Below are 23,162 nucleotides of genomic sequence, written 5' to 3' on the forward strand. Positions count from 1 at the left end.
TTAAGAGACCAAATGTCCTTAAAAACCTGCGTGCCTGCATTCGTAACGGAGGTGCCCACTTTGATCAAGACTTGTAATGTTCCTTAATTGTATTGTTCATTGATTCCATTCACATGACGATGAATGAAGTATTATTTCTTATACATAAATGTGAATGTTAGCAACATTTGTACCTTCTTGGATAGCATATGTCACAAGGAAGTAATTTAAGTAATTTGTACGCTTCATGTCATACCATTTATGTTATTAATACGTTGCCAAGTAAACTAAGAGTGCAATTTTTTATCATCACTTGTTAGTTTAGACCCACCCGTTACTTACATGTGATTGTTATTTGGGGAAAACTTTTTTTTTTCAACGAACCACTTATTTGTTAGCTATCAGAAAACGCTGAAATAAGTTCCATACAATGAGCAGTTTTTTCTCAATTCATCTTTTTATGTGGAAATTTGTCATTTTTTTTAAAAAAAAACAATTGAAATTCGATTACCTTGAAAATTACTAATTTTCGGACGGGTTATCATATGGTCAAATTTATTGCAAATTGTCTCTACTTTAACCGCTTTCAGGGAATACATCTAATTACCAGTCACCCTGTGTGTGTGTGTGTATATATATATATATATATATATATATATATATATATATATATATATATATATTATAGCTATACAAACTGAAAATCCAAGAAATAAATATTAAGTGTAAGAAGAATAATTGTATTGTAATGAAACCGCATGAATAGCAAGTTCAGAATTATTTTTGTGTTAAATTAATTACAAGAATTGAATTAAACCAATATTTAAATCCACATTATTTGAGAAATAGTACTTGAAGGTAACCTCGTTAATAATAGACCTATTATTCATAACTTTCGATAATTGAAATCTGAATCTCTTCCACCTGTTACACCCACCGCAAAATGACTTCGGACTTCACTAATGTTCTCCAGCAGACTCGGGTGCGTTTATTTAAGTTCTGAAGCTGTCAGTCGAGGGTTTTTCTTTATTTCCCTCATTAGGAGAGTGTCTGTAGATTTGGTTGTTTTTCTTTCCCTCCAACCACCGAATTTGTGCTTTGGAATGACAGACGGATTCAGTCCTCTGGCGGCTGCCACAACCTTCATTATCGTTGATTTTGCACGACCTGCTTGTTTACATTAGGGATGGCCAAACGGATCCGGATACGAAAAATCCGGATCCCCGGATCCAAAAGTTACGGATCTGGAACCGGATCCGAAAATTTCGGATCCGGAAGATTCGGATCTGGATCCGGATCCGAAACGTGGCAGGTGTTTAGTAGGGATGGCCAGATCCGGAACTGTAACTGTAGAACAATTGTATAAATTTTGTATAACATTTATATCTTGTTATATGTGTTAAAGGTTTCATCCTGGAATAGGATGTCTCACATTTACGTGTGTTTTCATCCCCCCCCTCAAATGTCAAGATGAGGAGAAATTGAAGTGGGGATCTGACCCCGAAACAACGTAAATATGGCATAGGAAGAAACAGGGGGCATACGGCCTCTCTATACACCTGTCAAATTTCATGAGAATCGGAGGGGGACGCAGGGGTCAGATGATCCTCACGTCAATTTGTCCTCGTTGTGACATTTGAGGCGGGTTTTGCCCCCTAAAACAGTTTTTTAGCCGAAACAAAAAAAAACACGTATTTCTTCCTTTGGGCCCTTCTATACACCTGCCAAGTTTCATGGAAATCGGAGGGGAACACAGGGGTCAGATCCCCGCTTCAATTTGTCCTCATCTGGACATTTGAGAGGAGGTTGCCCCCTAGAACAAATTTTTTGCCGAAACAAAAAAACACGTATTTCTTCATTTGGTCCCGTGTATACACACACCTGCCAAGTATCATGGAAATCGGAGGGGGACACAGCGGTCCGATCCTCACTTCAATTTGTCCTCTTCTTGACATTTGAGGGGGTTTTGCCCCCTAAAACTGTTTTTTAGCTGAAACAAAAAAAACACGTATTTCTTCCATTGAGCCCCACTATACACCTGCCAAATATGATGGAAATCGGAGTGGGACACAGGGGTCAGATCTCACTTCAATTCGTCTTCATCTTGACATTTGAGGGGGTTTTGCCCCCCCTAAAACAGTTTTTTAGCTGAAACAAAAAAACACGTATTTCTTCCTTTGGACCCGACTATACGCCTGCCAAGTTTCATGGAAATCTGATAACCTCTCTTGTTAGTCTTACACTTTGTAATTATTTAACACTGCATATATTATAATGTTTTATTTTAATTTGTAGATCTGTAACTGTAGAACAATTGTATAATTTTTGTATAACATTTCTATCTTGTTATATGTGTTAAAGGTTTCATCCTGGAATGGAATGTCTCTCATTTATGTGTGTTTTCATTTCCAATACATTCGAATGAATACATATTCGTTTCAATGGCGTTTACAAAATCACGTCTGACATGTGTGCACGAGTGTGTTAGCCGATGAATAGCAAAGTATTTTAGGAACAACACTTGAAAAAAATTTTTGTAGGACTAACGAAAAATTTCTTTCTAATCGAAGATTAGATAATACCTTTTAAAGTGTGGTAATATTATAATGGGATTGAGATACAAAACTCTCGGATCCGGATCCGGATCCAGATCCGAATCTTCTGGATCCGAAATTTTCGGATCCGGTTCCGGTTCAGGTGTATAGAAGGGCCCAAAGGAAGAAATACGTGTTTTTTTTTGTTTCGGCTAAAAAACTGTTTTAGGGGGCAAAACCCGCCTCAAATGTCACAACGAGGACAAATTGACGTGAGGATCATCTGACCCCTGCGTCCCCCTCCGATTCTCATGAAATTTGACAGGTGTATAGAGAGGCCGTATGCCCCCTGTTTCTTCCTATGCCATATTTACGTTGTTTCGGGGTCAGATCCCCACTTCAATTTCTCCTCATCTTGACATTTGAGGGGGGGGATGAAAACACACGTAAATGTGAGACATCCTATTCCAGGATGAAACCTTTAACACATTTTTTTTTTGATTTGATTTAGTTTATTTTACTTCGCCTTTTGTGCCTCTTGGCTAATTTGCGAAGATGGGGATGAGTGATGAAATGATGAAATTGATGAATGGACATTCACAAACAACCAAGCCCGACCGGGATTCGAACCCGGGACCCTTGGCGTCGCAGCGCGATGTGCTAACCACTCGGCCACAGGGTCGGGCACCTTTAACACATATAACAAGATATAAATGTTATACAAAATTTATACAATTGTTCTACAGTTACAGTTACGGATCTGGCCATCCCTACTAAACACCTGCCACGTTTCATGGAAATCCGAGGGGACCAACCGGATCCGGATTTCGGATCCGCTAGGATCCGGATCTGGCCATCCATAGTTTACATATCGTCTTTATCGGGACGTTTTCACTTTGCCATGCAATAATGCTGGCTTTTCCCACACTACTACATATCACAAATACACCTGTACAGTAGTCAATACAGTAGGAAAATGTTCAACACAATGTGCACCACACGAAAACACATCAATTTATCACACACACTACAGCAGAAAGTCACCCTTCCTGTGTCAAATAACAATACGAAATTAAATGAACTCGCTTATCAGCAGTAATACACTGTTTCCAGATACATTCATGCTGTAATTGCGTGTTTGAAACAAAACAACACTAGATACAAGGCTACTCAGCGATAGACCTTTTACTACGGCATATTTCACACAAGGCCCGAAGTCATTTTGCGGCGGGTGTATGTATAGATGTGGAGTCACCGGCAATAGAAATGGGACTTCTAGATCCTGAAATACCTGCTTCTCTGCGGGCATTATGTGTGTTGCCTATCTCTACGGCGGTAGTATAGTTTCCCATTATATCCACTTATTGCCATAGAGTTAGGCAACACACATAACGCGTTACTAGGAGGCGAGTATTTCAGGATCTAGGAGTCTTATTTTTATTACCGGTCACTGTGTTTCTCATTGCCAAGATTTTTTTTGTATTATTGTATTGCAGAACGAAAAATGTTGCCAATATGGTATGGCACGAACATGAAAAAAAGAATAGTAGAATTTAGCATTTTCATTCGTCTTTTTGTGCGTCTCATCCGATAATTCTGTCTTCGTTTCGCCAGATTTGGCATCCATCTTCCAATTCTTCATTTCTTGCTTCCTATCCAATGATTCGGTTTTCACTTCGGAAGACCTTTCTTTCTGCTGAGCATCTTCATTCTTCAATTCCGATAATTCTGTCTTCACTTTGCTGAGAACATCTTCATCCTTCATTGTCTGCTTCTGATCGGAAGATTTTGGCTTCGCGTTTGAACGTTTTCGAGCCTGAGCCTCCTGCTTTGATATCAGCATTAGTTTGTATCTGATGTTGATTTGCCTGCTTAATATCTTATAATCCACTTCTGCCTCCTCAATAAGCTTATTAACTGTTCGACGAAGGATTTCCTTTTCTTTCAGTTTGTCCGATACGGACTTCTTGAATTTCGACACTACGTTCTTCATAACGTTGCGGTACTGACCTCGCGCGTCGTACATTATTCGGAGGTTTTCGCAGGCGTTGTCTCTGGGACCTCCTCAATGTTACTGACAGTATCCTCCAAACTTCTGAGGGTCTCCATGCTCCAGACGTAGAAGTCCCAAAGATCATCTTCGGAAATATATTCAGCCTGTTCTGCCTTCTCTCGCTTTTCTCCTTCCGGGTTGTATTGGTATAAATGACGGAAACCTCTGCATATCTCTACAAAGCTTCGCGCGCGTTCAGAAATGTCTCTCTGATGCTCGAGTCTAGAGAAATCCCCCTCGAGCCCTTCGTAGTCTGGAAGATCTGACAACCTCACATCTTCAGTGCTTTATTCGATCTTTGCCACAATCATGTAATGCTTTCCTTCGACTATCTTTACAAAAATTGTTACCGTGTCTTTGATGCTGTCAGACTCCTGGATCAGTTCCGCCGCCGTCTCCTTTATCTTCTTCAGTCTCGGCTCCGTACTGCGGTGTGCAGTGTGAAACTTCTGCATCAGATCCGACCTTCCCTTCGATCCTAATTCCTTCTTAACATTTAAGATATGAGCCTTCTTTTTCATGCTTTGAAACTAATTGCTCAGGTAGTCATATTCCAAGAAACAAATTATCTCGTTTTGTGAAGTCCGTTCAGGTAGACTCGTGCATGTACTTTGAAATGGGCATATCTTCTTCCCTTCTGCATTCAGCTTTTCTTTCTTTCGTCATTCCATCCCATATGTCTGTACGTTTCATTTCATCGTCTGCTTGACTCTTGTCCTCAGGTGTTCTATATCAAGGTATTTTGCCATGCAGTTTCCACTATTTCAAAGTGTTGTCTTTCATTTGACGATGTTTATTGTCACTGTTTGCCTGCCAACCTCTCGAATTGTAACTCAACTCACTCTGCTGTCGTTCTCTGAAAGCAAACTTCAAGGCATAAATATATTGTGTAATGAAAGTTCTGATTCTGCTCAAGAACGACATTGAATACACTCCTACATTGTGTATCATTTCTCTGAGTTTTTCTGTTGAAACTCTTAAGTCTAGTTTCTGTGGATGTTTGCAGAACTTCCTTTCGCCATCTTTCTGCGAATGCGAATCAAGTACGTCCTTTGGAGCTGGCTCTTTGCAAGAAGAATGGAAGAATCGTTCTGGTTCTTCCATTCTGCACGCTATCTACATTTTGCATAGTACGACCTAGTTTACAACACTCGGAAAAGACCAGCACTCCAATATACCTTACTTCATAGGTACCGCATCCTAAGACGACCTCTGCCATGTGCCAATGTGTCAATGTGTAGAAACTCAAACTGTGAAATCTGTGATCCAACTCCGTAAGATTTAGACGTTTCACCACTACTTCCATTCGTCCAAAAGTTCTTTGTGTTACTACCAACTGCTTATTAATATCTAAAATTTGTATTGCTGGTGAAACTTACTACTTGAAATTTGAAGAAGTTTGTCGCATACTTCTTGCTCTGTCCAAATAGTAGGTTCCTGGCTCTCCGTGATAATCACACCACCGTTCGAGAGATAGAACTCTGCTGCTGCTTCTACTATAGCCAAAAAGGGAATCCTGTACAGTTGAAGGGCGATACGAAGACTCCTATACCTCGAGGAATATCATCCTACGCACTGCTCTTCGTACGAGGGGTCGATGGGTTCTTATCGCTTCCTGCATAACAGGGCTTAGCAGTCGTCTTCTGACCATACCTTGCAGGAGACCTGGGGTCTGCCTGCGTTCTATCACCTGGCGCAGCATTATCGAATTGTTTTATTCCAGTTTGAAAATGGCGAAAACCTCAAATCGAACATTACTTGAACTCAATCTAAAGCTTTCAACAAAGGATATATTGTAACTTGCATGCCGCATTGTTAGTAATATTACCTGGAATGTGCATGTCATTGATTGGCCTGCGATTTCCCCTGACATTAACCCCATGGAAAACCTGTGGGATCTTCTGTGCCGTTCAGTGTACGCCAATGGAAACCAGTACAACAACGTTCATGACCTGAGGAATGCTATCGTTGCTGCATGGGATGCCCTTGATGCTAATCTACTTGAAACACTGGTGGACAGCATGTGTGATCGGGTATTCAAAATGGTGTATTGCCATGGTTTGTGTATTGACTATTAAAGCAGATCTGGGATGCCGTTCTTATCATTTTGCAACGCACCTTAAATGAACGTACAAGATGATAGACAAAAAGAGAAAATCCATACACGTTAAACGTTATTTTAACAGACATGAAGGTTTTATATTTCTTTCAAAATACTGCCTTGTTGACATATAAACATAAATAATCCTACCAAATTTCATTTGTGTATAGTTGTAATCATTAATTGGGGTAACACCCTAATTGCAATACTCATATATCAAATTTGAATGTATGTGCTGCTTACATAAATACGTTATTCTCAAACGCTATAGTAAAAATAAGTAACTGAAGTAACACCGCCTTCAAAATTATGGAGTCGTGAGAATCATGATAATAAATAACAGAATAAGTAAGTACAGTAAGTACAACTATCATACTAGGGCCTTCTTTTGAATATCCATATGATTGTTTTAAGTTTCTTTGTGCAGAAGTAGCGCAACTGTAGAGAAGTAGCGAGTGGCGAACAGGAGTAGTGTAGCGAGCTACTTTTTGGTAAATATAGCTGTAGCGAAGCTACTTTTAAAATGTAGCTTTCTGATCACTGGTTTTGAATACATACACAACGTGTGGTTTGTGTGAGAGAGTGTGTGCGTGACACGCCAGCTTGAATGTGAATATTAACAAGGTGTAATTGTGTAGATGTTAAGCTATTGACTTTTTTTAGGGACTTTTCATATCTGACAGCAGGTTTATCCTGGACCGGACGACCCTGGCGACTGCTCGGGGAACCAAATCGAAAAAGTCCACCTTCGCTCCGCCCACTCGAATTATCTCCTTCTCTACTGTTATGCGAGGCCTTGCTCCACAGATTCCCGGGATAGAGTATACAATGAAGAGGTTCATATTTTAGCCTCTTCAGAAAATTTAATCACTTACACCTCACAATATCATCATCAAATAGTTTACAAATATGTGTGTATAAAGCCTGGTCTGGCCAATCCGTTGTATTTGTGAAGAGTACTCTCGCATACACATTTGAACTGCATAGCGAGAAGCAGTATTGTAGCATCGTAAGAAGCGCAGAAAGGAGAGGCTGGGCGAGGCAGGGGTCTTCGTCGGTCACGTTCGTGCAGTGGGAAACCTCTTGTCAGCAGATTCGTGAGAAACAGTGCAATTTGACATTTTAATGGTGGATCCGTTAAAAGCAGGGCACCTCCTCACAGTTTTTTCTTACCTTTCAACGCAAGTTACTCCCTCTCTGCTGTTTACTGGCCTTGAGGAGCAGTGTGCAGGCGGGAAGCTAGTACAGCCCGAAGCGCTCCCTGGCCTCTATAAGTACACGCGAATTGCTTAAAAGTGATATAAACTGTCAGTGAACAAGAGGCTAAAAAATTTGCATAAAATGTGTTGTCCAATCATAAGAAACCTGAAAGAAATATTTTCTAGAGGTGATCCACTAGAACTAATTTCTTAAATTTTTATTAATAAAAAAGGCACTATATATTTATTTACACTTTATTGCATAGTATATACAAGACATACACACTAGCTTCAAAACATACTTATAACTTTCATAAATATTCGGACTTAAATCTGAAATGTATACAACACAGCCGCGGATATCCGGTGTAAACAATAAACAATATGTGAATACTAACTGTAAAATGTGAGAACTGAAGATTGGTTTCCTCTGACTAATAAGAAAGGTGGCATGTCTCTTGTTAATGTTTCCAACCACGCCAGGTACAAGGGAGCGGAGACCATTCCCTTCCGAGGCATTGGCAGGCTCCTGTTAAAAACGAAAGCAACAATTAGGGTTATTTTACACATTTACTGAGATTATAACGGTCAAATATTGAATAACAGGTAATTGATCTTATTGCCCGTTATAAAGAATGAATTACAATTGGTAATATTAAAATCCGTCGCGAATAAAGGTGTCTAGCGACTGCCTTAGCCAACGCTAGCTTGCTCAACAACCGTTTTTCGCCCGAATCCGGATTTACATGCATTCATATGGAGAATAGCAGGAAAAGAGCAACTTCTAAACCAATGGACCGAATTGGATGAGATTCTAACCAGCGGAAGACCACATCATGAAAGTACAGATTCCAGAATTTCAGCCTAATCAGAACAGAACTACGGGAGTTATAAATTATTAAAGATCCATCGCTGGATACAATGGAAGACGATACCCTGTTGAGATTGCACTCGCTGGACGTGCCCAACACAATACCAGACAACTTGGACTAATCTCTGCACGAGGGGCTGCTAGCAGAGGTCAATGACCTGCCAGAGCTTCGACAAGGATAGGAGGACAACGGTCAAAGCACCGAAAACAATAAATAGCCACATAACCACAGAGGCTAGAGCGTCACCACGTTCAAATCTTGCATAAAAGGGATTTTTGAGGATAGCGAGAAAACAGTTTGCCTAGAATCGACACCGGAGTGTGAGCTACGCGCGACCTAGCTCCGAGTCGCGATCAGACCCGTGGTCTGGATTTGTCTTTTGACTCGAGTGAGTGTTTAGAGCCATGGAGTAGAGCACAGTAGACCCAGGGGGTCGTTTCCCCCTCGCCGTCAACGCATCCTTGCACATACGTGTCGTTATGTGAGAATAACGCCAGACACGTCCACCTGTGTCAATCGTCCGGAACACATTCTAAGTTAGTGGAAGTTAATAACCATTGATAGCAAAGTTAATACCGAAGTGTATAGCAGCCAATACTAAAGTTAATAACATTTAATATCCATGTGTGTCCATGTGAAACCGCGAATGGCTCAATACGTATGTTCGTCTCATCGCCTAAGCCACGTATCTACGTACAAGTGACAGCGAGGGACTGGCCTATTACTGCGCTAGTTGTATGGAGTCGACAGTGTACGTGTACAGTCATGGACGTGCCAGCGAAGTCAACGAGTGAAGCCAGGATCCGATGATACCATATGGAACTGCCGAGTGATCCATTTCGCCAACCAGGATAACCGCGAAGTACAACGCTGGAGTGTGGACGCCTTCCAAAACTCTAGGACCACTTTCACCCTACCCAGGTCAGAGGGAATGCAGCGAAGGTAAGATCCAACCATGTGCGTGTGTGAGAGAGATGGCGCATATCTACAGCGAATCTGCGTAAATCAAATCATTTCATAATTCAACCCAGTGCTATGGAATAACTAGACATCCTTATTCCGGCGGACTGATCAACGTTATAGATCAGAGTATAGGTTAACAGCCAAACAATAGTTCATTGAAATATATTTGTACCTCCAGAAAAGATAAAAGGGTTCGCACAAAGAACAATTATTCACATTATACTTAAAACCATAAACGGTAAATTGTAAAAGGCAATGTAGCCAAGAAATAGCATGAGTATAGTCAAAGTATTAATTAATCTAACATTTGTAATTGTCATATTGTCCAAATATGCCATGGAATGTATGAATGAATGAGAGATCGTGTGAAAGAGATATACTGTCTATTTATCTGTGTTCTAATATATGTGTATATTCTGAACCACCGTAGTACTATGTCACGTCATTTCAGGTGCTTGAAAACAAATCCTCCTAGGTTTATTCTCGGTAACTCCGACTGTAGGCACTTATCCTGACCGTCTTATAATTCATGTAATGTTTAATTAGAGTGACAGGTGTGTCACGGGGAGCGATTCTGCGTTGTTTTGTTGTTGCTTAGTTTTACGCACGTAACAAGATGTATATATATATACATTGAAGAGTGATACCGAGGGAAATCTACTTTTCCACCTCTCCACGCTGACCAACGACGCGACCATTGAACGACAATGCTACATATCAAAGAGAATAGAACTATTCTTTTTGCTGCATACCGCTGAGTATGTAATCCTGGCCTCACATCCTCACATCGACTTTCCGTGGAGGATAGAGGCTTTAACCTCTCGATAGAGGTCAGAGGCAGGGGATCGTAAGTAAGGTATAAAACGTCCAGAGCAATAAAACACGCTCTCAGTCTGGAATTAGAATTCGTGAAGTGTAGTGGGCACAGTGGAAGAGCAGTTCGAGGCAGCGTATAACTTAAGGCGCGAGACGCATCAGTAAGTTGCATCTGGAACCCAGGACATTACAGGGAGCGTCATCACGATCGGGTCACGGTAAGTGTGGAGAGACTTTCGCTCTGGCATTCCTCTTCTTTCCACAGAGTAGGGCACTTACGTTATAAAATGAAAACCTCTCGCTTGTAAGGATCCGCCCTGGATCGTACTTGGTTCGATGGGTCTATAGAGCCTCGGCTTCACACTCAGTATCGCTTCGGGGCTTGAGTCTCCTCGGCTCAAGGTTCGGGTTAATCCGGCTTCTTCAATCCTCGACGTAAGGTCCCTCGTAATTCTAGGTCAAAGGTTCTCAATGTACTTATAGATCTTGACCAAGATTCTATAAGCAATCGACAATCCTTTTCCCCACTAGGTTCTGTCGATATTCAGTTAAGCACCCAACTTCCTTTTCTCTTTTCAGCCTCTGACCAGAGAACTGAAAATTAATCCGTGACCACAGAATAAGAAAAGGTGTTCCCTGACCAGGGACACAACGTTGACTACTAACAGTCTATCGACCGATCCCGAATTCTGGTGTATCCTACGACAATCACAATCCTCTCAATTATATCTCCTGACCAGAAACATAGAACCGAGAGAACATAAGCCTTCTGACCAGAAGAGCTAAGTAATTGTCCTAACGATAATCCAGAATAAACTAATTCCTATAGATACACCAACTTATTTGAAACCCTGGCCAGAAACAAGTGGCGCTAGTGTCGAATGTTTAGGAGGGGAGCTCGGGAACTCTGGGGCAAGGGAAGGGATGGCAGAAACACGTGTTTTCCCCCTGTGTTGCCAAATCTAGAAGTGGGCATGTGCCGTGAAAGGTTTGCAAGTAAACAAATATGCAGGCCGAATATTAAGTTTCGTTTCTAGACGTGGTAATTCAAATAATATAGCATAAGAGAGAGGAGGGAGGGGGACACTAAAGTTAAAAACGCCTGCTGTCTCGCAGAAGGATATCAACAATTTAAACACATAAGATTAATATTCAAATTATGTAAACTATAAAAAAAAAATATGTAAAAAGAAAAAAGCATGAATCCATGTTTCATCAATGTAAACAACAGGCCTCCCTTCATTGCGGATCTGTTGATCTTGCTCTCCAAACCACATTGTTGCTTCGTTCAACCAGATCTAAGCGAGAGTTTCTACATTTTTTAAATTTAAAGCCGATTTGTTTCATAATTTTCCGTAATGTTTCTCGCCCCCCCCCCCGATAATTAATTTCTTCCTTAGCAATAGATAAAAGTTTCAATATTGTAGGAACTTCTCTTTTCACTAGGTACATTTCATGGACAATTTCTTGTCAGGGGTTTGTAAATCTTTTTTCTCTCTTTTCAGTTTTTTAAGCAATGACTCCAACCGTCCCGTTAGATATTTTGATTTGATTTGATTTGATTTAGTTTATTTTACTTCACGTTTTGTGCCTCTTGGCTAATTTGCGAAGATGGGGATGAGTGATGAAATGATGAAATTGATGAAAGGACATTCACAAACAACCAAGCCCGAACGAGATTCGAACCCGGGACGCGTATTTACAAACCCTATAGTACTGCAGAACCTCCAGCGATATTTGGCTACTGATTGGCTGCCATTCCGGAAGTTGATGCAGCGTTCCTTCAAGTTAACGCTAGATGGCAGGGTTCAAATTAACAGTGTAGATTTCAGATATTCATCCCAACAAAATAAGAAACCCATTTAGACTAAGGTTCATTTTTAGCAAAATTATTTAAATTAATGTTTTAGAAGACAGAAATCAGAACTCTTCTTGAAGTGAATGATTTTTCTATTTAAAGTCACATCAGTGCAAACATTGTAACTGCCAATGACTATTGAGAAAATTATGTATATAGAACATAGCATTCTAAACATTATATTTTATTATATAAACGTATATTTCTTAACATAATTTCGACAATCTGTTTACTTCTGGTTCTGCAGCACTATAGGGTTTGTAAATACGCACCCGGGACCCTTGGCGTCGTAGCGCCCGTTAGATATACTGCTCTCTTTAGGGATTGATCGCGAGGATAATTCCACCCTTCTCGATGATTCGTAGTAGCAAATTTCGCTCACTGCTGTGCACAACTTTCGACACTTTACACTTAGCCTACTCAAAAACACGTCTACGCACATCAACAACACTCCTCGAATTCTTGAAGAGAGTAAAATTAGCAACACTGTGTCAGCGGAAGTGGGAAGGTCCTTGCCTGACCAGTGCCAGAGCAAACACCGGGGGTGAAAGAAGGGGGTGGGGGAGGCCGGTTAGTTCGCATATTTTCCGAGGTTTCAGAAAGCTTGGTGGATCTATAGTAGCGACGTGGAAGTAAGCGCAGAAATACGGGTGTGAAAAGAAAAGACGGTAATACGAGTTTCGTATTTATCTGGAGTTCGAATACAAAAGGCCACGGGCCACCGAGCTTCGCTGCTTATATAGGAATTCTCGGTGCCGTGAAGGATTTACCAACTTTTATCTTTACCTCAATTTTTCATTACAATAAAATACATATTAATAAAATATCAAAGAGGAACATAATTAGCTACATACAGAAATTACTATTTTTTAACCTTTTGTGAATATTAAATATGCAAGATAATTTTAATTGTTACACTCAGCATTTAACTTGACTAGGGAGTATTGCTTCTTCCAACTCCCCTCTCTCCCTGCAACGGCCACGCGAAAAGACAACAAAGAAAAGAAAGAAAGTTTACAACGTTAAAGTGTTAAGCAAAATTTCTTTAAATACAGGTTTTGTCTTGCGCGGGCATAACTTTCGTTTACCTTAACATAACTAAATTCTGATTACACCGTCTTGCAGTAAAAGAATCAGGGATTAATATGATATTAGTTAACTTATTGTCCGCCAAGGGACACGACAGATATAGCGTGGGGAAGACAGCCTAATCTTTCGTCTTTTCCCCGGTTTCAACGTTTACTTAAAGTTGAGTCTGCCTGGCTTCTACACAATAGCGATTGTTTTCTCGCATTGTTGTCACCGATAAAAAAAAATTCCCAGCTCAGCTTGCTGGCAGAAAGAAACAAAATCTTTGAACTTTTATTTAACATCTGGATGTATAGTCTATATACGAGGTGGTTCCACTTTTCTTGGTACCATTACCACCCAAAAATTATAAATACCAAACAAAGGAAAATAATAAGTTTATATACTTCCTTGTAACGTGAACACTGCTACACGTTACAATTGCCCCGCCTCTTACGAGAAAATTTGAACAATTTTCTCTTTCACAGAAAAATTGTGAAAATTTTCAAAACTTCACTTAATGTTCATAAACAATTCACTGACAACTCTTGACGTTCCACACTAGTCACAAGAAATCTGGCTTTCTCCGAGTATTTCTCTCCGTCGTTCCTGGGAGCAGGTGAACTTCTTTAGGTTCTGGTAGTTAACCCGATCTACAGGCTCCTTTGTAGACGGCTGCAGGAGAAGTGCGGAGTTGTCCCTCATCTGGGTAGCGATGTATGGACCGACGTACACCTCGAAGAGTTTGGAGATGGTTTGGAGACGACTGGAGCTCAGCTTACGGTTCTTCACTAGGACCAGATCTCCTTCCTTCAAGATCAATGCTTGTCCTTGATTCTTCACTCTTCTCTTCTTCTGTTGGGCTTTTTCTCTCCCTTGAGCTTGATATAATTTAAAGGCCCAAGTCGTCTTCTCATCCTGTGGTACAGGCCAATAAAACCTTTCATGAGGTTCCTCCGGGATGGCTCTATTGAAGAAAAGTTCAGAAGGAGCATATCCCGTAACAGAGGAGACGGAATTGTTCAATAACCAAACCACATCATTGATGAAGGTGGCCCAACGAGTATGCTCTCTGTAGCAAAACAGCCGCAAAAGACGGACGACTTCTTGGTTAATTCTCTCTACCACATTACTGCTGGGGTGATAGGCTGTAGTGCAGACATGAGTAATGCCCTTCCTTCTCATATACTCGCTCCAGGTTGTCGAAGTGAACTGGGTACCTCGGTCTGAGAGGATGACTTTTACTCGAGGGTAGTGTGCAAAATACGTCTTCTCCAATAAGTTCACGATCTCCTGAGATGTAGCACTCCTTAGAGGATAGGCCGAAACGAATTTTGTGCCAATGTCAACGGCAGTAAAAATGTAGGAGAACTCATGGGAAGTTGGTAGCTGACCTATAATATCAATAGACAGCATCTCATGAGGATCCTTGGGTGAAATGTGAAGCTTCTCTCTCAGGATTCCTATCTTATCCATTTTTGTCTTGGCACACATCTCACAGTCCTTCACATACCGAATAACATCTCCGGATAGTTTGGGCCAAAAATATCTATATTTTATTTTAGCTTTGGTTTTTGTAATGCCAAAGTGTCCTAGGTTATCGTGATTTTCTCTAAGTATCTGGGAAACAAATATTGCCGGCACACAAAGCTTCCAAATAATGGATTCACCCTGAACTCTTCTGAACAATAAACCTCCATGTAGACAATAATTCTTCCTAGTTCTACCTTGAGTAATGGTATCAGTCTCTTCTGGAGCTTCCAAGATGTTCAAGATGCTTTGACAAAACAAGTCCTCCCTCTGAGCTTCAATCCACTTCTCCAGTTCCTCAGTTTCTTCCCGTTCTTGCCAAATATAGTTCACCTTAAAAAGTGTCTTCGGAATATCTCCTTCTGGTGAATCGGACACAGGATACCGGGAAAGAGTGTCAGCTATCTCATTATCCTTTCCTCTGACGTAAATAATCTGGAATTGGTAAGCCTGTAGTTTCAAAGCCCATCTAGTTAACCTGCTATTAAGATCCTGAGAGTTTTTTAACCAGACGAGTCCCTTGTGGTCTGAGTATATTTTAAATGATTGGCCTTTTAAATAAACCGAAAATTTCTCCACACCAAAAATGATGCTCAGACACTCCAGTTCATGGATGGAATAGTGTCTCTCATTGTTTCTCAACTTTCGACTTGCATATTGGATAACATTTACAATTTTCTCGCCACCCTCTGGTTCTTGGAACAATATGCAGCCTAGCCCTTTAGCAGAGGCGTCGCACTGTAGACAAAAGCTTAAATTAAAGTCTGGCTGAGACAATGCACCAGTGGTAACTAACGTAATCTTAATTTTCTGGAACGCCTGTTCTTCCTCTTCACCCCAGCTCCACTTAACATCCTTCCTTAGGAGGTGACTTAAGGGTTCTACATCCTGTGCTAATCCAGGGTAAAATTTTCTTCTCCAATTAGCAAGACCTAAGAACTTCCGGAGGTCCTTCCTACAAGTCGGTCGAGGAAATCTCAAAATGGCTTCATTTCCAGCGGGGTCAGGTTTTACTTCCTCTCCTGATACTATATGCCCTAAAAAGCGAATCTCCTTTTTGACAAATTCACATTTCCTTAATTTAATGGTCATTCCACATTCTCTCAATCGTTCTATGACCAATTGTAAATGCTGTAAATGCTCTAGAAGCGTCCTGGAGTGAACAAGTAAATCATCCAGATACACGGTCAGATACTCCTCACTCTCTGGACCAAAATATTTGTGCATGACTGAGACAAAAGTGCTGACCGCATTCGAAAGTCCAAAAGGCATCCGAGTAAATTCATATAAGCGACCTCGATAAGAAAAAGCGGTGTATTTTCTGTGGCTAGGGTGTATTTTTACCTGAAGGTAGCCAGACGCGAGATCCAAGCTGGAAAAGTACCTGGATCCTCGGAAACGTTGCAAAGACTCATGGATGGGTTCGACGGAACTTCTTGGAACTATCATTTTGTTGTTGAGCTGGCGAAAATCAATGCACGGGCGTATTTGTCCTTGAGGTTTATCCACTACAATTAAAGGATTCAAATAGGCAGAATTCGAAGGTTGAATGACTCCCCATTCCTTCCATAAATTTAGTTCCTTTTCTAAAGCTTCACGCTTGGCAACAGGGATCGGATAAGGCTTCCTAAACACTGGCTCTAAATCCTTCAACCATATCTCACACTGAACGTCTCTAGCACAGCCAGGTCTTTCTGAAAATACATGGTGATATTTCATAAGCAAATGGAACAAACTATCCTGTTCACTCTTGGACAAGAACTGACTTTCTTCAACCTTTTCCCTAATTTTATCTTCACTGGCACTCCACTTATCCAACACAGCGACGTTTACTCTGGCTTCCTTGCCTCCGTCGTAATCTATATTAACAGTGAGCGGGGTGCAGCTACTTTGCAGTGTCAACTCGTTCTCCAACAAACAGATATTGGCTCCATAGGGCTTAAGAAACGGCATGCCCAGTAAAACATCAACACCTAACTTCTTTATCACAAATACTTCAGTGTTCAATTCTTGGTCTTTAAATTTAATGCTAATATTCCTTCTCCCACAAATCCTTATCCGATTCGAACCGGTTACTCCAACTATTCGAATTTCTGGATCCTTCTGTAGTTTCATTCCCCTGTACTTCTCAAGTAGTTCCATCCAAATGTCGAAATTTAACAACGAAGCCTCGCTCCCAGTGTCGAGTAAGCAAACGACAGGAATGTCTGCAACTTGAGCTTTAACTTTGGGCGTACTATGGAAAGTAGTTAATTCAACAGACCTCTTAATCCCTTCTTCCACAGCTTTCTCTTCTACTTTGGTTAAGGAGTAGCTGTAATGGATTTCGTAAGCCCTGTTAAAAGTTTCGCCATTGGATACTATTCGTTCCTTACTACTTCCTTGCCCAAGCGGAACGGAACTTAAGCAAGATTCCCATTTAAACCTTGGTTAGTGGGAACCACTGGAGCGCTCCAATAGAACTGACGAGTCTGATCAACAGCTTGTTGTTGCTCAAAGGTCCTCGGTAATTCGGATTCATATGTCTGAGATCCTGAAGTCACGAATTGCCGGTTAGGAGAATTGTAGACTCTTCTTCGAGGAGGAGATGCAGAGTTTCTTCTTCTCTCGACGTAACCTCCTTCTGGTGCTCTCGTCTCGGGATCAGATCTGGGTTCTTGTCTATTAGGTTGACTTCTATACCACGTCCTTCCTCTAAACTCCCTAGTTTGACGGTAACCATTATTACCTGTCCTTGGTTCTTCATGGTTACGGACGTTGTTGTTAATATTTCTTCCAGCAGGTCCGTGGTTTTCTCGGACGACTTGTCTCACTGCTGTATTTCTCTGTATTGGTTGCTGATTTCTAAACCTTCCATTATTACTGTTCCCAGCTTCACTTCTCTTGAACCAATCTGCTCTCCAGCTTTCGGCCTCCTCATTCACTTCATATCTTTTCAGGAACGCTGCTAACTCTTCCATTGTCTTTGGTGGGTTAACGAGGCAAAGTTGTCTGACTTTATAAGACATCTGTTTAATTATCAAATTCAAGACCTCACTTTCTATGAGTACTGGCGAAAGATTCTTAAACCCAGCATAGATTCCCCACGCATACTCTTCCATGGTTTGATTGGAGCCTTTAGTGTACTTTCTATTTCTCAAGACGTCCAATTGTCTTTGTTTTGCTTCCTCTGAAGCAAATGTAGCAGTAAACTTTTTACAAAATCCATTGTAGTCCCTAAACTCTTCATAATGGGCCTGGAACCAATGCTCGGCTTGTCCGGTAAACAATCTGGATAGTAACTGGAGACGATATTTCTCTGGAACTTGCATAAGCTCAAAGCTAACATTTAGTTCCTTCAAGTACTTCTGTGCACTTTGAGCTTCAATGTTACCACTGAACTTAGGGAGTTGATTTAAGTCAGATATTCGAGGTAATTTGACATATCGTCCTCCGATTTTTGTATCTAATTCCGAATCTGAAGATGGAGTTGAGTTCCTTCCAGGTTTCCGCCTCTTCCGACGAATCCTTCCCGGTGGTCTTTCGTCCTCCGAAGATGAATCACAAGAAGGTCTCTTCCGGTTAATTTCTGTCTTCGAAGTTTTTCCAAACCTTCCAGCATCAGAGTTTCCAATGGAGGTCACAACTTTACTGTGTTTAATTCTTTCTTCCATACCTCGAACAATTTGATCTTCCACTGTAGGCCTATCATTATTCTTCCTTGAGATCTTTCTCTTTCTCAGAGGTCCACGTGCACCCTTACTCGCAACGTAATCTGATGTCTCTCCAGCTGACTGATGGTTATCAAAGCCATAAGGTGACTTAACAGCGGTTTCCTGTTGAGTTGAATCTACGCGAAGTCCTTGAAGTCTGTCTCTCAAGGAGCTTATGTTTTGTTGCATGTTTAATTTCAGCTGACGTAACTCGGTGGCCACACAAGTGTTATTCTTTGCAATGTTATCCACTTCTTCACGAACGCTGGTTATATTGTGGGTTACTTCTTCACGGAAGCTGGAAATACTAGTATTTATCTCTTCGCAAAAAGAGGAAACCTTACTTTCTCCTTGACGTAGTTCTTCACCAAAATTCTCTAATCTCTCGAAGCATTCAGCAACCTTAGAACTTACTTCCTCATTTTTCCCTAGATAAGCAGTCATCTGTTCCTTAATCTCGGTTACACTCACTCCCAGAGTTTCCATGGAACGAGTAATTCCTTCCATTTCACGCTCTCGCTCAACTGTAAGCGTTGTGTGGAGTACCTCCCACTTCTCATTATTTTGGGACAGTTCCTTGCTTAGAGTTTCGTGCAGCTGTTTCCACCGTTCTTCATTTTCCGATTTATCAGCATGTCGCTTCCTTTCTTCTTCTGCTTTCTCTTCTTGTCGCTTTCTTTCTTCTTCGGCTTTCTCTTCTTGTCGCTTTCTTTCTTCTTCGACTTTCTCCTCTTGTCGCTTTCTTTCTTCTTCTGCTTTCTCTTCTTGTCGCTTTCTTTCTTCTTCTGCTTTCTCTCCTTGTCGCTTTCTTTCTTCTTCTGCTTTCTCTTCTTGTCGCTTTCTTTCTTCTTCGGCTTTCTCTTCTTGTCGCTTTCTTTCTTCTTCGGCTTTCTCTTCTTGTCGCTTTCTTTCTTCTACTGCTTTCTCTTCTTGTCGCTTTCTTTCTTCTTCTGCTTTCTCTTCTTGTCGCTTTCTTTCTTCTACTGCTTTCTCTTCTTGTCGCTTTCTTTCTTCTTCGGCTTTCTCTTCTTGTCGCTTTCTTTCTTCTTCGGCTTTCTCTTCTTGTCGCTTTCTTTCTTCTTCGGCTTTCTCCTCTTGTCGCTTTCTTTCTTCTTCTGCTTTTCCTTCTTGTCGCTTTCTTTCTTCTTCTGCTTTCTCTTCTTGTCGCTTTCTTTCTTCTACTGCTTTCTCTTCTTGTCGCTTTCTTTCTTCTTCTGCTTTCTCTTCTCTTAATATACTCCAGAACTGTTGCCACCTGTTCTCTTCAGCGATTTTTTTAGCTTTCTCTTCCGCTTTCCGAGCTTTCACCTCTGCAGCCTTTTCTATTTGACGTTTCCTTTCTTCTTCGACTTTCTCTTCACGTCGCTTTCTTTCTTCTTCTGCTTTCTCTTTACGTCGCTTTCTTTCTTCTTCTGCTTTCTCTTCTGCTTTCTCTTCACGTCGCTTTCTTTCTTCTGCGGCTTTTTCTTTCCTTCTTTTCTTTTCTTCCATTTCGGACCAAACTGTCAACCACGGAGGAAGTTCAATAGCAGGTTCCTTATTCTCATCGTCATCGCCCTGGCAACCTTTACACCGGACGGCATCTAAATCTTGCCCTTCTACGGATTCAGCCTCAAATTCACAAACGAAATGCTTCCACTGGTTGCAGGAAATGCACCGAAATACCCCCTTATCTTCATCTTGATCGGAGCAACAATCAAAGTGCAAATTTCCGTCTTCCTCTACAATCGTCGGCAATGAATTGCGTTTAGACTTTCTTGTTGCCATCTCGATGTTTCGTAATTTCAGAAGAACCACCGGATATATACTTCGAGCCCCAAACGTTGCAGCGCCACTTGTAAGGATCCGCCCTGGATCGTACTTGGTTCGATGGGTCTATAGAGCCTCGGCTTCACACTCAGTATCGCTTCGGGGCTTGAGTCTCCTCGGCTCAAGGTTCGGGTTAATCCGGCTTCTTCAATCCTCGACGTAAGGTCCCTCGTAATTCTAGGTCAAAGGTTCTCAATGTACTTATAGATCTTGACCAAGATTCTATAAGCAATCGACAATCCTTTTCCCCACTAGGTTCTGTCGATATTCAGTTAAGCACCCAACTTCCTTTTCTCTTTTCAGCCTCTGACCAGAGAACTGAAAATTAATCCGTGACCACAGAATAAGAAAAGGTGTTCCCTGACCAGGGACACAACGTTGACTACTAACAGTCTATCGACCGATCCCGAATTCTGGTGTATCCTACGACAATCACAATCCTCTCAATTATATCTCCTGACCAGAAGCATAGAACCGAGAGAACATAAGCCTTCTGACCAGAAGAGCTAAGTAATTGTCCTAACGATAATCCAGAATAAACTAATTCCTAGTAGCGACGTGGAAGTAAGCGCAGAAATACGGGTGTGAAAAGAAAAGACGGTAATACGAGTTTCGTATTTATCTGGAGTTCGAATACAAAAGGCCACGGGCCACCGAGCTTCGCTGCTTATATAGGAATTCTCGGTGCCGTGAAGGATTTACCAACTTTTATCTTTACCTCAATTTTTCATTACAATAAAATACATATTAATAAAATATCAAAGAGGAACATAATTAGCTACATACAGAAATTACTATTTTTTAACCTTTTGTGAATATTAAATATGCAAGATAATTTTAATTGTTACACTCAGCATTTAACTTGACTAGGGAGTATTGCTTCTTCCAACTCCCCTCTCTCCCTGCAACGGCCACGCGAAAAGACAACAAAGAAAAGAAAGAAAGTTTACAACGTTAAAGTGTTAAGCAAAATTTCTTTAAATACAGGTTTTGTCTTGCGCGGGCATAACTTTCGTTTACCTTAACATAACTAAATTCTGATTACACCGTCTTGCAGTAAAAGAATCAGGGATTAATATGATATTAGTTAACTTATTGTCCGCCAAGGGACACGACAGATATAGCGTGGGGAAGACAGCCTAATCTTTCGTCTTTTCCCCGGTTTCAACGTTTACTTAAAGTTGAGTCTGCCTGGCTTCTACACAATAGCGATTGTTTTCTCGCATTGTTGTCACCGATAAAAAAAAATTCCCAGCTCAGCTTGCTGGCAGAAAGAAACAAAATCTTTGAACTTTTATTTAACATCTGGATGTATAGTCTATATACGAGGTGGTTCCACTTTTCTTGGTAATTAACCATTACCACCCAAAAATTATAAATACCAAACAAAGGAAAATAATAAGTTTATATACTTCCTTGTAACGTGAACACTGCTACACGTTACACGCTTTACGTAATATGCTACATACCTTGTGACTCTAGCGATCCCCCAAGCTATATACCTATATATAGCAATATGTGTGTGTGTGTGTGTATGTCGACAGTTCAAGCTCAAAATAAATGAATGAATGAGTTAACATTTTGGGTGTGTCGGTACATATGACCCTTTTGCACTTTTCAGTGTTTAAGGTTGGAAATCCCCTTATCTAAAATCCTTTTCTGCGAGTTATAAAAGAGGTAAAAATCCCCTTGAGAAAGGGTAAATGCGTAGGATTTAAATGTACCTGCACAGGACACACACTAGACACTAAGAAAGATAAGGACACACTAAAAATCTTCCTGAGAGGCAATGGAAAAAGGCTCTTCTCAAAAATCTAAAAAGATTAGTTAAGACATTGTCGTCATCTCCCACCATAGATGATAAACCGTTGGAAAAATTAAAACTGTCTAAAGAAATTGAAATCGTCATATTCGATAAAGACACGACACGGTGGAGAGTCCACCCCTCACCGAAAATGACGATCCTCACCCCACGCTGCTTCTCTCCCTACTGCAGGTGTTGCCAGAACATATAATTTATTCCCAGAGGATCTATCAGCCCGTATTTTAATGTTAGTGATGAATCTACTTCACATTCACCTATTCTTCCCCTTCATCTAGATGTATCCATTTTAACGTCTCGCTCCAGTTTCCCTTAATCCCTCGTAGGCAACTATATTTCCACGCACCTCAACGAACGTCTCTCCAAATGTAACTCAGCTTTTTTTTTAGTAGTAGTAGTAGTAGTCCACGTCGTGTCCGAATTTGCAAGCTCGCCGTTACATTAATGCCCATTTCCTTTCTTCCGTACCATCGAAGTCGTCCAAATCCAAAGACTCTATTCAGTTCGAACATCATCAACAGCGCTTTGGGGCGCAGGCGCACAATACAGAAGCAGAAGACAGACGCTAACCAAACATAGCAATGTTTTTTGTTTTTTTTGCCTATTTCCTTCTTCCATTGAAAATGTGATGTGATTTCAACTTCCTCCATTTTTCTCAATAAAGTTTTAGGGATTGAATGTCAAAGTACTACTGAGTTTTAAATCGTCTATTCAATAAATGCAGCCTCAACAAAGTGAAAATTGCAATATGGCTGCCAAGCGTAGCACTGCAGTTGGTTGAAGTGTGCACTTGTCTCATCTTCCATCTCTACTCTCCAACTCCATACCTACGTCGCGGATTCGAACTGTACGGGTACGTAGAACAG

At 40.9% G+C, this 23,162-nt stretch overlaps 1 protein-coding gene across 1 annotated transcript in view; it reads right to left on the bottom strand.

Annotated features, from left to right (window-relative positions):
- Positions 1-8,107: 8,107 nt before the first annotated feature.
- The window catches only part of NKCC (sodium potassium chloride cotransporter), a 102,600-nt gene continuing 87,545 nt past the window's right edge, over positions 8,108-23,162 (bottom strand). The window contains exon 19 of the mRNA XM_083118365.1: positions 8,108-8,395. Coding sequence (XP_082974491.1) covers positions 8,260-8,395 — 136 coding nt within the window. The 3' untranslated portion in view covers positions 8,108-8,259. The remainder of the gene's footprint in view (positions 8,396-23,162) is intronic.

This window comes from Lepisma saccharinum, chromosome 3, assembly GCF_977018435.1.
Source record: "Lepisma saccharinum chromosome 3, izLepSacc3.1, whole genome shotgun sequence".
Lineage (NCBI taxonomy): Eukaryota > Metazoa > Arthropoda > Insecta > Zygentoma > Lepismatidae > Lepisma > Lepisma saccharinum.